The sequence below is a fragment of the Giraffa tippelskirchi genome, chromosome 9 (genome assembly GCF_054371585.1).
Source record: "Giraffa tippelskirchi isolate mGirTip1 chromosome 9, T2T-mGirTip1v1.2.pri, whole genome shotgun sequence".
NCBI lineage: Eukaryota > Metazoa > Chordata > Mammalia > Artiodactyla > Giraffidae > Giraffa > Giraffa tippelskirchi.
In genome coordinates this window covers 6,742,873-6,758,375 of record NC_137283.1, presented here as the reverse complement: position 1 = coordinate 6,758,375, position 15,503 = coordinate 6,742,873, and the positions used below count along the sequence as shown (strand labels likewise).

At 43.3% G+C, this 15,503-nt stretch overlaps 1 protein-coding gene and 1 long non-coding RNA gene across 3 annotated transcripts in view; one reads left to right on the top strand and one right to left on the bottom strand.

The window, feature by feature from the left end:
- The window catches only part of CMTM6 (CKLF like MARVEL transmembrane domain containing 6), a 23,236-nt gene extending 7,733 nt beyond the window's left edge, over positions 1–15,503 (top strand). The window contains exons 2-4 of one of the 2 annotated variants that reach the window (XM_081527099.1): positions 2,849–3,025; positions 9,950–10,048; positions 13,021–15,503. In XM_081527099.1, the coding sequence (XP_081383225.1) occupies positions 2,849–3,025; positions 9,950–10,048; positions 13,021–13,158 (414 nt within the window). In that variant the 3' untranslated portion in view covers positions 13,159–15,503. Of the gene's footprint in view, positions 1–2,848; positions 3,026–9,949; positions 10,082–12,983 lie in introns of both variants that reach the window. The other variant, XM_081527100.1, reaches the window with a different exon arrangement.
- Positions 7,462–15,503, bottom strand: part of LOC145520547 (uncharacterized) — a 64,119-nt gene continuing 56,077 nt past the window's right edge. The window contains exon 2 of the long non-coding RNA XR_014064573.1: positions 7,462–9,299. This is a non-coding gene — a long non-coding RNA (uncharacterized LOC145520547). The remainder of the gene's footprint in view (positions 9,300–15,503) is intronic.

Genomic DNA, 15,503 nt, shown 5'->3' with positions numbered 1-15,503 from the left:
GTTCGTGTACCTCTGTGCTGTTGCATCAAGTGTAGCTTCCTTAATCATCACCGCAGCCAAGAACCAGAACTGTCCCATTACCATGTAGGTCCCTCAGGTCCTGGCCACCACTAATTAGTTCTCCATCTCTAAAAGTTGTGTCATTTTGTGAACGGAATCATGCGGTATGTAACCTTTTGAGATTGGATTGTTTTCACTTGATAGAATTCTCTGGGGATCCATCCAGATTGCTGCATATATCAAGTTTCTTTCTTTTCATTGCTAAGAGTAGTATTCCATGGTATGGATGACCACAGTTTGCTTAACCGTTGAAGCACATCTGGAGTGTTCAGAGTTTGGGACTCTGATGAATAAAATGTTAACATTCACGTATCAGTTTTTGCAGGAACGTACATTTTCATTTTCTGGACCAAGAAATGTGCAGATTGTAGGAATGCAGTTCCTGGATCACATGGCAGTTGCCTGCTTAGTTTTTAAAGAAATTGCTAAACCGTTTTCCAGAAAGGCTGTACCAAGGACCTCTGCTTTGATGAAAATGTTTTGTAGGATAAAGCTACTCTGACGTTTCACTGTTGATTCTGGTAGCAGTCTCACTGCCATTCACGCATCTGGTTGCGCCTGCTGGCCTGAGTAAGAGGACGCTTCCCAGTAGGCTTTGACTTGGGTCATCAGTCATTTCATCAGCCATCAGGTTTCATGCGCAGAAGGAAATTCCCTCAGCTTCCACAAAACCCACTCACACTGCTGCTCCTAATTGTCCTATGCTTGTCTCTCCTCCTCTCTTTGGGGCTTCCCTGGTGACTCAAGCTGTAAAGAATCTGCCTGCAATGGAGGAGACGCAGGTTCGATCCCTGGATCAGGAAGATCCCCTGAATGAAGGGAAAGGCACCCCACTCCAGTATTCTTGCCTGGAGAATCCCATGGACTGAGGAGCCTGGTAGGCTACAGTCCATGGGGTCCCAAGAGTCGGACACAACTTAGCAACTAAATCACCACCACCAGCAGCCCCCTCTGTTTATCCTTCCAATCTTGGGGTTCATCACAGTTCTGCCGAGAGCCAGCGTTCCTAACTCTTGGTGATCTCCCACATGTTGGGCTCCACCTCAGATGTGTCCCTGAGCTCCAGACCCGTATATCCTTTTGCCTCAGGCAGCTCCACCTAACTCCTCCACAGACCTCTCATTTGCAGCATGTTTAAAATGAATTTATCCTCTTCCCAGCACTCTGGCCTCTTAAAAAGCAGACAGACTCTTCTTTCTGCAGTGAGGCATCAGTGTGTGAGTACCTCATCACACAACAGTGGGAGCGCTGTTAAAACCCACCTGCATTTAATTGAGTTGTCAAATTAGCCAGATAACTGTTCTCCATTCAGTGCAAATGCATTAAAAAATATTTTTTTAAGGCCAGTTAAATACTGCAAGAGTGAAATTGAATGTGAAAAGGAATTGTATCTATGAAAATAAATGGGATGCTTTAGAAAGACCAAAAAATAAGTTAATAAATACTTGGCTGTGGAATTAAGAGCGCGGCAACTGTGAAAGGCTAGTAAGACTAGTCTGATTCTAGAAAGAGTCAGCATGCTGCTTCTCGAGTGTCCCAGAGCTTGTTCCACTTGAAATAACCTCAGTCTGGAAGTGGCAGTCATAAATGATGGAAGTGATTAACGCAGCAGACATGAAGGGGAATGCGTCAGGTGCACTGTCAAAGAAGAGGCCCACTTCCAAAGACTGGTGAAGGAATAAACATGCCTTCTTGTGTTCAAGTATTTAAGCACATATATATTACCTTGTTTCCTGGTCTGTCTGTATTCGTCCTGTCAGCTGAGGGCTTCTCCCCCTTCATCAGGGGTTTGACTCTCATCCGTTACAACTACCCTGCTCACTTTTCCCTTCGTTTCTGGCATCAGCTTCCCGACTGGATGGCTACCCCCAGTCTCGCCCTTTCCCCCATCCCTTCACTATCTTGGAGCCTGAAAGAACTACTAAAACATAAACCTGATCATGTCACCCTTTGCTTTAAAAACCCTTAAAATTCAGAGTCCTTACACTAGGAAAAGGAGGCGTTTGTTTATTCATACGCTTATTTCTGATTGTGCTGGTCTTCCTTGCTGGGTGTGGCACGCGCTCGTCACAGTGAGTGGGAGCCGCTCTCTGGCGGCGGGGCATCATTTCTCCTTTCAGTGGCTTCTCGCTGCAGAGCACGGGCTCTAGTCGCTTCAGTAGTTGTGGCACATGGGCTCAGTTACTCTTCAGTGTGGAGTCTTCCCGGACCAGGGGTTGAAGCTGTGCCCCTGCATCGGTGGGCAGGTTCTTACCGCCTGGACCGCCAGGGAAGCCCGCAGAGGCACTTAGAGAGTGCTTACCTCTCTGGGGTCACGGCACCATCGAGCTCCCTCTCGCAGTGCACTGGGGGCTGTGGGCTCTGTGTGTGGTTGGGGTGGGAGGGCCCCGTGCGCTCTTACCTCCAGCTCTTGCTGTGCATTGCCCCTCTGCCCGAAACTCGGCGCCCGTCCTTTACCTGCCCAGCCCCCAGACGGACGCTACGGCCCTGCTGGTCTCAGCTTTCCTGCAGGAAGCCTTGCCTGAGCCCCAGGCTGAGTGCCTGTTCCGTGTGCTCTTAGGACACTTCCTGAATTTCTCCTGTTCTGGCATTCAGCACATAGTAGTGACTTTTCTGTGCACTTACATTTCCTTCAGGGCGTCTGGACTGAGTTCTGTGTAGAAAGATCGGGTTCAGTGAGTAATCTTGTTTGTCAGGTCTCCACTTCATAAATATTTGAGTGAACAGATGGTATTCTCTGAATTCTGCAGGTTTCCTGGAAAAACAAGCCAAATGTTCTCTTTTGTAGGTGCTGTCTCTCTTGGCCTTCATCTGTGAGGAAGTTGTGTCGCAGTGTACTTTGTGTGGAGGACTCTACTTTTTTGAATTTGTCAGCTGCAGTGCCTTTCTGCTGAGTCTCCTTATGCTGATTGTGTACTGCACGCCAGTGTACGACAAAGTTGATCCCGTAAAAGTCAAGTCATCGGTAAGCATGAGAAAACATAATCCCTGTGACAAGAACGTAGATGTTTTTGGATCTTGTGTAGTTGTATTATTCACGGTAGTAATGCTTTCACAACTCGAACAGGAAAAGGCACTATCCATTGTGTCAGGTCTGCCTCCAAGCAAATGGGATGGTTGGGGGAGGGTGAGGTTATAGTGACAGACACTGCCAATAATTTACAGGTACTGGTGCTTTAATCTGATTCACATTAGGTATTTTTTTGAGAACTAGGATTTGCATCATTTTTGATTTCTCACATTTCAAAGTGTGGGTTTCTGCAGTTCTCCACTGTCCCTGTGGTAGGTCAGGCGCTGTGCTGAACATAAGACGAAGTAATGAACTAATGTGACAGGTTTCGGAGCCTTTAAGCAAAACAGCATGTAATTCTACCTACTTTGTTTTGATTTTATTATGAAGGAAAGTTGTCTCTAAGTGAATTTAGAAGGTGTTTGTTAAATTCATTATTTAGAAATAACCCTTTTAATAAAAGTAGAGGGGGCAATTTTATATTCACAAAATTAAGAGATGTATAACTTTCTAAAGACTTAGTCTGACCCTGTTTTTCTTTTAATATGGATTTGTGAGATGACAGATGAGCTAATTTACAGAGTTACTGCATTTAAGAAAGAAAAATTTGAACAGTTTACTTCAATAGCATTCAGGTTCTCAAGAGTTGTTTATGAGGAATTGTAACTAGCAGGGTTGATTTATGAAATTCACAGTTTCGAGGAGAAAGATGAAAAACAGTAAGTTTTAACTATTAAAAACAAGATAATAGGATAAATATAAACCAGGATAAATATAAACCAGTTAAGATTTTATTATTGTTTTAATGAGAAGCAAGCTTTGGGTCCTATATTGATATACCTAAGATTTACTTTTTTCTGTATACCCTTTTGTACCATAAGAATCTATTACCTTTTTTTTTTTGCATTTTAAAAATTTTATTGAAGTATAGTTGACTTGCAGTGTTGTGTTAATTTCTGCTGTACAGCAAAATGATTCAGTTACACACACGCACATCCTTTTTCATAATCTTTTCCACTGAGGTTTATCATAGGATACTGGATATAGTTCCCTCTGCTATACAGTAGGGCCTTGTTGTTCGTCCATCCTGTATAGTTTGCCTCTGCTGATCCCACACTCCCAATCCATCCTTCCCCAACCTCCTCCCCCGGGGCAGCTACCCCTCTGTCCTGTGTCTGTGAGTCCATTGCCTAGGTAGGTTCACTTGTGGCCATATTTTAGAGCCCACCTATAAGTGATATGGTAATTGTCCTCCTCTTTCTGACTTACTTGACTTAGTAAGATTAATCCATTTATTTTGCAGCAAATTGTGTAATTTCATTCTTTTTATGGAGTAATATTTTATTGTGATTCATCTATTGATGGACATTTAGGTTGTTTCCATGTCTTGGCAACAACAGTGATGCTGTGAACACTGGGGTACGTGTGTGTTTTCAGATCACAGTTTTGTCTGGGTTCATGCCTAGGAGTGGGATTGCAGGATCATACGGCAACTGTTTAGTTTCCGAGGAACCTCCATACTGTTCTCCATAGTGGGCGCACCCACTTATATTCCCCCCACCAGTGTCAGGGTTTACTTCTGGCCTCCCTACTCCGTTTCAGTGATACGTCTGGTTTTGTGCCAAAACCATGCTGTTTTGTTTGAACTTTCATTGGAGCATAGTTGCTTTAAGTGTTTCTACTGTACAGCAAAGTGAATCAGCTGTTTGTATACACTTAGCCCCTTGTTTTGGGATTTTCTTCCAGTTTAGGTCAACATGGAGCCCTGCACTATCCAGTAGGTTCTCATTAGTTACCTATTGTATACATAGTATCAATAGTGTGTATATGTCAATCCCAGTCTCCCACTTCACAGAAACTTTTGATTCTTTAATCTGTATACTAGCTTACCTAAGTGATTTACTTTCAGATTATGATTTTCTCTTTCCTGTAGATTCTTAAAATTCGTTTATGTTTTGAGACGACCTTTCAGTATTTCCCTTAGGATGGGTTTAGTATTGTTGTATTGTTTTAGCTTTTGGTTGTTTGGGAAATTCTTTCTTTGTTTCAATAGAGTATCTCAGGTTGCAGATTTTTCCCTTTCAGGACTTGGACTATCTCTTGCCATTCCCTTCTGGCCTGCAGCGTTTCTGTAGAGAACTGTGTCTTGGTGTAGGTCGGTTCAGGTTTACCTCGTTTGGGACTCTTCTGTGCTTCCTGTACCTGGATATCTGTTTCCTTCTTTAGATCTGGGGTGTTTTCAGCCATAATTTATTCAAATGCATTTTCAATCCCCTTTTCTCTTTCTTCCCTTTTTTGAATTCCAATTGTGCACAGATTGGCATGCTTTTTATTATCCCATCGGTCTCTCATTGCTTTCATTTGTTTTTTTTTTCATTTGGCTTTCTGCCTGCTGTTCTGACTGGGTGATTTCCATTATTCTATCTTCTAGGTCACTTAACTGTTTTGCATTATTCATTCCACTATTCACTACTTTTAGCTCAACTTTCATCTCAAGAAATGAATTCTTTAATTTTTCTTGGTTCCTTTTTTATAGTTTCTAGTTCTTCCCGTAGTAATCTGCATGTAATTTCTTCGCAGTTGTCATTGTCTCCTGTTTGAACTTGCATGTATTAGACTGAAGAGGTCTGTTTTGTTGTTTGTTCTTTCAGGGGAATTCTCTTGATCTTTTGAGAGTGGTTGCTCTGCTTCCTCATTTTACTTCTATTTCGCTTGCTGTATGCATTTAGGAGAAGCAGTTATCTGCCGTGGTTTTGTGTGGGAGCTCCCCTGTGTGGCCGAGGGCTGCTGGCAGCATGGATGCCTGTGCCCGCTCTCCTCGGCGTCTGCTCGCTGCTGCCCCTTGCTAGGCAGTGACTGCCGCTCTGACCGGCACCAGCAGTGGGCGGGGCCTCCTTGCTCCGTGGTTGTCATTGGCCTGTCAGGGCCGGATTTGTACCCTAGCTGTTGGAGTAGAAGTTCCCAGGTGTGTTTCTGAGTTGTGGTGCAAGGTAGGGGCATTGGAGCGCCCCCACTGGGAGAGGAGCCACTGAGTCTTCCTCAGAGTGGTTCTCAGGTGAGTCTGCTCACCTGGCACCTGTTATGAAGCTCAGACGTACTGTGGTCAGCTCTGTCCTCCGCCCCATCTCAGCCTTGGGGCTGCCATCACTTGGCCCCGGGGTCCTTCTGGCCTGGTGCTCACAAGGCCACCAGCACAGCTCCACTGAAGTCAGGCTCCAGGACCACAGGAGTTGTGCACCTGGACCTGCTGTGGGGGCTCTGGAGGTGCTCAGACCGTGGCCCGGCCCAGTCCCTGCGTGCATGTGTCCAGGAAGCCCACAGCTGCTCAGGCCGGATCTGTTCCAGCCGTGGGAGGACCCGAGGTCCACACAATATTCAGCAGGTGCTGAGTTTACACAGCTGCCAGCAGAGATGGAAGCCAGTGGCTCCCGGAGCTGTGGGGAGAGACCTCAGTCCTGCTTCCTCAGCCGCATGCCCCTGGGTCCAGCTGTGGTTTCAGCCCCGCCTCTGTGCACGGGCAGCCTGCTGGCATTTGCTCCCGGGCGCCTGCCAAGGCAGGAGCCCCTGAAGTTGTGGCCAGAGCACACGCCAGCCCCTTCAGGCCGTCTCCGTGCAGCCAGCAGCAGTCTTCTCTGCAGGCCTGCCCTCTAAACTCCCGAGTTTCAGCACCCAGCCTCCGCCTGTACGAGGAGTCTGTCTCAGGCTGGGGTGCGCAGGCTGGGGGCCTGCAGCACGTGTGCACCTGACCGGTGGCCGCGCTGTCCTCTGAAGCTCCTTGTCCGTCCTGGCTCATCTCCTGGCCAGTGAGGGGCTTCCCATAGTGTAGGTCCCATCCTGCAGCTGTTTTTTTCGCCTTTCATCCTGCCTGTCACTTGGAGATCATTCCCGTCCTTTCAGCAGTTTGAGGTCTTCTGCTGGTGTTCAATAGGTGGTTCTGTGAGAACTGTTCCATTTGTAGCTGTATTTTTCATGTATTTGTGGGAGGAAGCAAGTTCCACGTCCTTCTATTCCACCATTTTGATTGGATACTGTCTTTCAAAATCATTCTTTTTAGCATGAAATATTGCCATTTGCGGTAACATGTTACTAGACCTAGAGAATATTATGTCAGAGAAAGACATTTATGATATCACTTATGTGGATTCTTAAAAATAATACAAAAGAATATATATACAAAACAGACAGACTTAGAGATACAGAAAGCAAGCTTGTGGTTGCCACAGAGGAGAGGGAAGAGAGGAGGGACAAATCAGGGATGTGGGATCAAGAAACTATACACATAAAACAGATGAGCAATAAGGACTTACTGCGTAGCACTGGGAACAATACTCAGTATATTATAATAACTTCTAATGGAATATAATCTGAAAAAACAAACCTATAATAGAATATTCTGAAAAAACGTAATTGAATCACTTTGTATTACACCTGAAGTGAACACAAAAGGATAAATCAGCCATACGTCAATAAAAAAGTACATATACATAATGATTCTTTTAAGGTTGAAAAATGAAGCAACAATACCGAACAGTTAAAAAATAACTTTGAAAGTCAGAGTCTGAATCAAATCCATGAAGCCTTTGACCACAATCATGCGTTTCTCGTCCAACAGCCAAATAGCATTCCTTTCCATAAAAGTATTTTAGAAGTGTTCGGTTTTTTTAAATATCGTTTCCTTCTTGGCCGCACTGGGTCTTGGTTGGGGCAGACGGGCTGCTCTCTCATCGCAGCGCTTGGTGTCTCAGCGTGGTGACTTCTGCCGGAGACTCTCGGGTGCCCAGGCTTCGCTCCCCCATGGCAGCTGGGCCCTTCCCAGGCCGGGGAACGAACCCCTTGCATTGCAAGGTGGATTCTTAACCACTGGACCACCAGGGAAGCCCTAGAAATGGTTAGTTGTGCTTACGAACATTGATCTTTTTGACGAGAAACAATATAAATTTTGTACTTTTATGGTCAAAATGAGCAAAATGTAGAACACTTATTACATCAAACTTCCAGCATTTAAAAAGTTATGAGTAAATACGGATTTTAAAATATTGGGGAAAAAAAATAGTCACTTCATCTTAAAATAGCTTTTGTAAAATATAATATTTCTTTTGGGTCTTACAGAAAGTTTTAAACATATTTGTAATCATATATATATTCTACTTTTCAACCTAACATTGTAAGGAAGTCATGTTTCTTTGATTTTAAAAAATTTAACTCTTACTGTCCGCTTTCTAATATACTTAAAATATTTTTGTGTAAGAGGTTTTCTTTTTGAGAAAACATTTTGAGTGTATAGTGGCTGTGGTGTCTAAGGTGGAACAGTAATCTTTTTGAAAAGAGAATCTTTTCCATCCCATTACATCAAGAATAACAATAGCCAGTGTTGATGAAACATTTGCTGTATATCTGGCACTGGTCTGAGCGGTTTGCTTGGATTAAAGCACTCTAATCTGTAGAATCACCTATGAATACAATACTGTTACTACTCCTTTTGCAGATGAACAAACAAAAGCACATAGGCGATAGGTAAGTAATTCAGTCATGCAGCTAGGAGGTGATGTTACTGGCGTGTGAACTCGGGTAGTCTAGGTCTAGAACCCAGGTTATTGAATACTACATTCTGTCTCAAAATGAGTGTCTTGTTTAAACACTTCGAGTGTACTCCAAATAGTCATAGTTTTATAAGTAACAGGCTTGAAATAATAATTCAAAGGAATAGAAAAAAAAGTGAACTGCAGAAAAACACCTCTTTTGGAAGCAAAGAGAAAAATCAAGTGTTTTTTATAAATGTTGAACTCACAAAATAGTGAATTCTATTTATTGCTAGTAGGTTTAGTGGAGAATGTATCTCAGAAAACTCAAGAAATATCAGACTTAAAACCCTTTGGAGTGACGGTCACGTTCTGTGGGTCAGGCACTGTTCGCAGTCGGCTGCTGAGACAGCCTCAGGAGGTCATGCCCGAGAGCGCTCCTGGAAACCAGGAAGCTGTTCCGTGCTGTACGCAGCGTTCTGATGGCTGTGGGTGCTCTTACGTAGTAGATAATCCCATCCTATTAATACAAGCTTGTGCTGGATGACCCGCTGGGCACAGTTGGAAACAACAGGCTATCCAAGAAAGCTTAAGTGTCTAAAAAACAGAATATTGGCGTAATTTTATTGAGCTAATGATGGGCAGTCCTTTTGAGTCTCTTGTCCAAAGCAACGAAGTACTCTGAGAGAGACCATCCTAGCATGGGTTACCTGGAAAGGAAAGAAAAATGTTTTTTTTTTTTTTTTTTTCTGGAAGTAATATGGTATTTTATCTTCTGGCTTTGATCTTCATGTCCTCAAGAAAAGATAAACGCATACATGCGTGTGTGTTTCATCTTATTTGTAATAGTATAGAGTTGATTTCATATTGAGATGTGAAACCCAGCAATTCAATATTTATAGATTATGCTCCATTTAAAGTCAGTTACAAAATAATGGCTAGGTTTTCCTGTGCTGTACAGTACTTACATCTTGTTGCTTATTTTAAACAAGATAGTTGGTACCCCTCCCCTTTCCCCACTGGTCACACTAGCTTCTCTGCATCTGTGGGTCTGTTTCAAAGTTACATACATTGGTTTTAGTTCTTAGATTCCACATATAGGTGATAATGGAGAACTATTTTTATTAAAAGATTATCTTCTGATGTATTCTGAATATAGCCTGTGCATATTTATAGGGTATTCCTTTACAGGGTATTTATGAAATACCAAGCTTATTGAAAAGTTAGTTGAAATATGGAAGCCTGAGTCAAGAAAAAAGAAGTCACTGTTTTTTAAAAGAAGTTAAAGAGTTAAAACACACTTGTTTTCAACCAGCCTAACGTGCTGTCTGTGTTCCCTCTGTGTTTCATGTGTGTGTAGGACTTTTTTATTACTCTGGGCACAGGATTGGTTTTCTTGGTGGCATCCATTGTTTTCGCTTTGACACATGACAACACCGTAGCTGAACTTGCTGCAATTGTAAGTACCCTTTATCTTTGCTTATTTTTGTTTGCTTAAAAATACAGAATTTGGAAAGTACTTACTAAGGGAGAGTAGTTGGTCTTTAACTTATGTTTTAGTGTAATTTTCAATAGAGGACCTGAATGCAAATAAATACGATAGCCTTAAAAACCTAGAACCTGTCTTTAGAATTTGAGTTCTATTAACAAAGATCCACTTACTCTGCCTATGAACATTATTGCTAATGGAAGCGGTAGGATTGACTATCTTCAAGTGTCTCCCCTTTTCAGTTCAGAAACACGCTCACACCTATCAGGGGCTGTTTTTAGTGCAGGGAATAACAGAGCTATGACCCCAAAGTTCAGCTAATGTAAGAGATAAGTCAGCGTCTGCTTAATATGAAGTCGTCAAGGGACCGAGTGTTTTTAGAATTCAGAATATTCTGGGTTTTAGAAAGGCAATGCTATACATATACTGGATCACACACCTTTGGGCAGTCTGAGCAGCACCTTGGTGTCCAACATTAGTGTTTCTGAATATTAATGTTATTCTGAATATTCACAGTATGAGAGATGAGTAAAGACTAAATAGTTCTGTGTCAATTTTGAGCCAAGTAAATCATAAAATTTTTGAGTTTTTGTAGCTTTCTGAATTTCACAATTGCAGGTCAAGGAGCGTGGATTTAATCAGGGCCAGTGCTGTGAGCAAGAACAGTTAACAGTTAGTTAACAAGTCTTCTCACTAGTCAAGTCTTCTCACTAGTCAGCTTATTTCCCATTGATGCTTTGTTCATAACAAAGCTGAAGTCATAATTAATGGAAACATCAGCATATAGATCATTCAAACTGCTTAGAACTGGAAAGGCATTCAGAGAATTGCTTGGCTGTAATATTATCTACCTACTTACATGTACACAACATCTTAGGACTTAAACATGTAAAAACAAAATGTAAATAAAATTCATGCTGAACCTTGATGCATTCTAGCGATGAACTATTTAGCCATGGATTATATATGTACCAACTGAAGAGAGAAAAAGTCTTATGGTTAATTTCAGTTTATAGTCGTCATTTTTGTTGCAGAAGAGTATAAGGTGAAGCTGTCAAGTACTTTGTAGTATAAAAGTGTATTACTATAAAAATCCTGTGGAGGAAGTGAAAAGTGAAATAAAGTTGAGGAAATGTTCAGTTCATGGAGGGTGGGAGGGAGCATGTCCTAAAATTCCCAGATATTTAAAAGCTTATTTGTGTGTTTTAATTAGGTGATGTGTTAGAATGTTAGAGGATTCAGTTTCATTGAATATGTTGAGTGGTGGTTTAAAAGCTCAGTATTTATAATATGCTGAAAATTACATAGATTTACATGAGTGAGGGAGTCTATTTAAAAAAAAAATTCTGATGTGAGCAAAAAAGCTAGAAGCTCATTGGGTTATATGCAGAGGAGGTCCTGCATAGACCAGAGCTCGCTGAGGCAGTCGTCATAGACAACTGGTCTTGCCTTTAAAGTATGGGATGTATTTGCCAGCCACATAAGGGGACAGATGCCATCAAGCCAAATAAAGACTCCAGAGGGGAAAAGAGACTTGGGTTTTTGGGGGGTGGAATTGATTGTTACATTTTGGCTGGATGTGTTGGGGACACTCCGGTGCATGCTGCTGCTGCTAAGTTGCTTCAGTTGTGTCCAACTCTGTGCGACCCCATAGACGGCAGCCCACCAGGCTCCCCCCTCCCTGGGATTCTCCAGGCAAGAACACTGGAGCGGGTTGCCATTTCCTTCTCCAGTGCAGGAAAGTGAAAAGAGAAAGTGAGGTCGCTCAGTCGTGTCCGACTCTTAGCGACCCCACGGGCTGCAGCCCACCAGGCTCCTCCGTCCATGGGATTTTCCAGGCAAGAGCACTGGAGTGGGGTGCCACTGCCTTCTCCGACTCCGGTGAATGAGGAAGTTCAGTTTGCTTTCCCGTGAGATGAGGCAGAATGCAGGGCCGGTGGTGGGGAGGGGGGTGAAGGGCCAGAGCCTGCAGCAAACGACACCCAGGTGTTAAAATGTATGAGATGGAGCCTTAGTACTGGAAGGGACTTCAGCGACGATCTCCATCGATTTCCTCTTTCTGCAGAGCACTTTTTTGGCCCCCTTCCTTAAGGGTCTTGTTAGCGAAGAAGCTAAATTTGCACTCTGTTCTTCTGTCTCTTGAGAGAATTCTCAGAATGTTTGCTCAGACGTTAGGCGAGTGCAGTGAGGAAGTGACTTAAGGAAGAGGAAGTAGGTAGTGCCATCACGCTACTGTGTCATTACAGGGTGACAGGGAACTGGAAAACACTGTTTAGGTAATTGAAAAGCATCTGCAATGGAGAATGTTTTGCTATGAATAACCTTTTTCATTTTTGCCTCGGCGTGGTTACCTGCTCTTTTCATCTGTCAGTCTAACCCTTGCTAACAATCTTGTTTTACATCATGTTATAGGACTTGGTTTTTATCTATTAACCTCAGCTTAAGGTTAGTAGATAACCTTGTGTGTGTTACACACAAGACAGGACAAGACAGGACATTAATATTTTGGGAGACTTTGACTAATGGGCATTATTCTGGGAATTTTTTTTAACTTTGCATTTTTTGATGACCTGACCTTAAATTTTAACTTAGACTAATGTTAAGAATGGGGCTTCCCAGGTGGCACTAGTGGTAAAGAACGTGCCTGCTAATGCAGGAGACTCAAGAGACAGGGGTTTGATCCCTGGGTCAGGAAGATCCCCTGGAGAAGGAAATGGCAATCTGCTCCAGTATTCTTGCCTGGGCAATTCCATGGACAGAGGAGCCTGGCAGGCTACAGTCCATGGGGCCACAAAAGAGTTGGACACGACTGAGCACACACACATGATGTTAAGAATGATGCGTATAAAATAAATTGTGTAAAATGGGTCCAGAGTCTAGTAGGAGATGTGAGAGTATACTCCAGAATTCCTCATGTACCTTTGTGCCCTTTCCCTCCTCAGGTGTTTGGAATTCTAGCAAGTCTGGCATACGCGTTCGACTTTGCCCTTATGCTCCGTGAAAAATTTAAGAAGCCCCGGCCGATTAAAGGGGAGGCTGCGACGAGAGGGTGCCTCACCGAACCTTTGAACACCGCTTAGAGACTTGTGGGGATGGGTGCGCAGGGCTGCCGCCGAGGGGGCAGCAGCTCCTGTAGACCCTGGGTCCTGTTAAACCACTGATGTTTGGAGAGCAAGGCAGGAAGGCAGTTTGATCAGTATTGACTGGACTGTGTATCAGTCACCATCAATTAGGCCAGAGGGCTTTTTAAAAGTAACAGTTAAAACTTGTGTCAGATGAAGTTCTGTTTTTGTTTGGAGGTAAGAGCAGCTGTTTCTTTAAATCATAGCTCAACTGATGATAAATTATTCCATCATTGTTACTAGGGTTAGCTTATGCTTTATAGCTGTATAAACGGCATGATGAAGTTCATCCATTTATAAATGGTTTCACTTTTAATATGCTTAGCTGTGACTTTGCTTTTTGATGACTAGATAGAGTTTAATGTATATTTAAGAGATCATTATTTTAAATGTTGGTCTCGGTTTTTTCCTTACAAATGTAAAACCCAGGCTTTTACCGTATCTCACTCTGCCTTAAAATTATAATGTAACATTTTAGGATATAATTATCAACTCTTTCTGAGACCTTTTATAGCCTAATAGAAAATGTATGGGAGATGCTGATATTGTACATGTTACAAGAGCAACAATGTCAGCAACCCCATATAAAAAGTACATATAGAAAAATGGAAGAAACTGCTACCCTAAGGACCAAAGGTAAGCTCCACGTCCGCCAGTGCAGTTGAAAGCCACTTCTAAGTGTCTGTCTGAAGAGATGAGCTCATACTATGAGAGAAAATGGTTCATTCCTTTTTGCCATATGATTATTTCTCCTGAAAATAATACAGTTCTGCAGGTTCTGTTCAGTGTTTTCTTTGGCACCCATCTTATTTTAAAACCTCAAACTTTCAGTTTTGATTTGCGAGTGTCCCAGTTCTGTCTCCTTATCAGGATGGTCCAGGCACTGCTTTACCACCCGGCAGAAGTGGGCCGGGGGCTCTGGCTGCCGTGGTGGCAGCTTCTCCAGATTCCCGGGCCCGTTTAAGAGCATCGATTCCCAGCAGGATCGTTAACGGTTCTTGTTCCCGCACAGACAGTGCCCGAGTTTCTCTTCAGAGACGACCCTGAGTGCCCAGAGACGCCTGCCCAGGTCAGCACTGCTGACGGTGTCAGAGTGCACAGTCCACCCTCAGGAGTGCTTCATGACCAGCTGGACTCAGCTGAAGAACGGTTTGTTGCTGGCAGGCTATCGTAGAGCAGGCCAGGGCACTTTGAATGAGACCGTTCTCAAAGGAGGTCTTTTTATAACCAAGTGGTTCACAAGCTAGACCTCTCTTGTCCTCCTGTTAAGAGTTTTCGCTCAAGACTCCAGGGCTCAGGCAGTGACTTCAGTACTTTGGTAGAAGTCTCCCAGGCTGGGTGGGCTAGATTTTGTCTGCAAGAGTGGACTCATGTTTCCAGTGAGAAGGATGGGGTCATTAAGCTGTCTTTAATTTCTCGTCTGCCACAGTGTCGTGGATGGGTTTCAGACACAGACGCCCAAACACAACCTCTGCTGTCTTCCTGATGCAGAACCTTACCCGTTTGTGTCAGTTTGGTTGCTAGGGGCAGTGTCACCACTGCTTGCTCGGGAGATCATGGAACCAGTCAAGGATGCTATTTGTGTGTTCACAGGGTGTGCTAAATAAGGGAGGAGAAATGGCTTAGGTCTAACTTGGGTTCAAAGATAACCAGCTTGTGGTAGGCAGGTACTGTTGTCCTTTTAAGTATCATCTCCGCCCAGCTCGAACGCGCAGACCATCTGCACCCCCTCAGGGTCCCCACTCGGGGGGTTGAAGGAATGGCCTCAGCAGGCTGCTGCGGCGCCTAAGCTCCCCTTGTCCCGAGGTCTCACCTCACCTGTGTCACTGGTGCAGAATGGAGCTCCTGGCTGGCCACCGAAAGACACTCTTCACTGATGTCTCTGGCCATCCCAGAACCTGTAAAACAGGAGCTACGACTGACTGGCCTCCGTCTGCTCTGGGAGGAGTTAGGAGTAAAAAGGTCTTTGTGGTCAGTAAAAATTTCAAGGAGAACTTGAAACCAAAGCCACTGTTACAGAAAAGGGCAAACTCAAATGTAAAACAATTTCTTATTAATGGTTATGGTAAATTTACTTTACATAAGCAGACCTTTGAGAACAGTTCTTTAAAAAGGGAAATGCACATACAGTACAAAGATTTTATAATTGCTACACTTAAATTATGTTCTGTTTGGGGACTGGGGAATGTATTTTTACAGTTTATAGCCAATCATTTTTATATTTAATAATTTTAAATCCTGTGGGCCTTTTGTGTCTCTGTCAAATTTTGTAGTCTTTTTAAATAAATCCACTTTATTGTTCA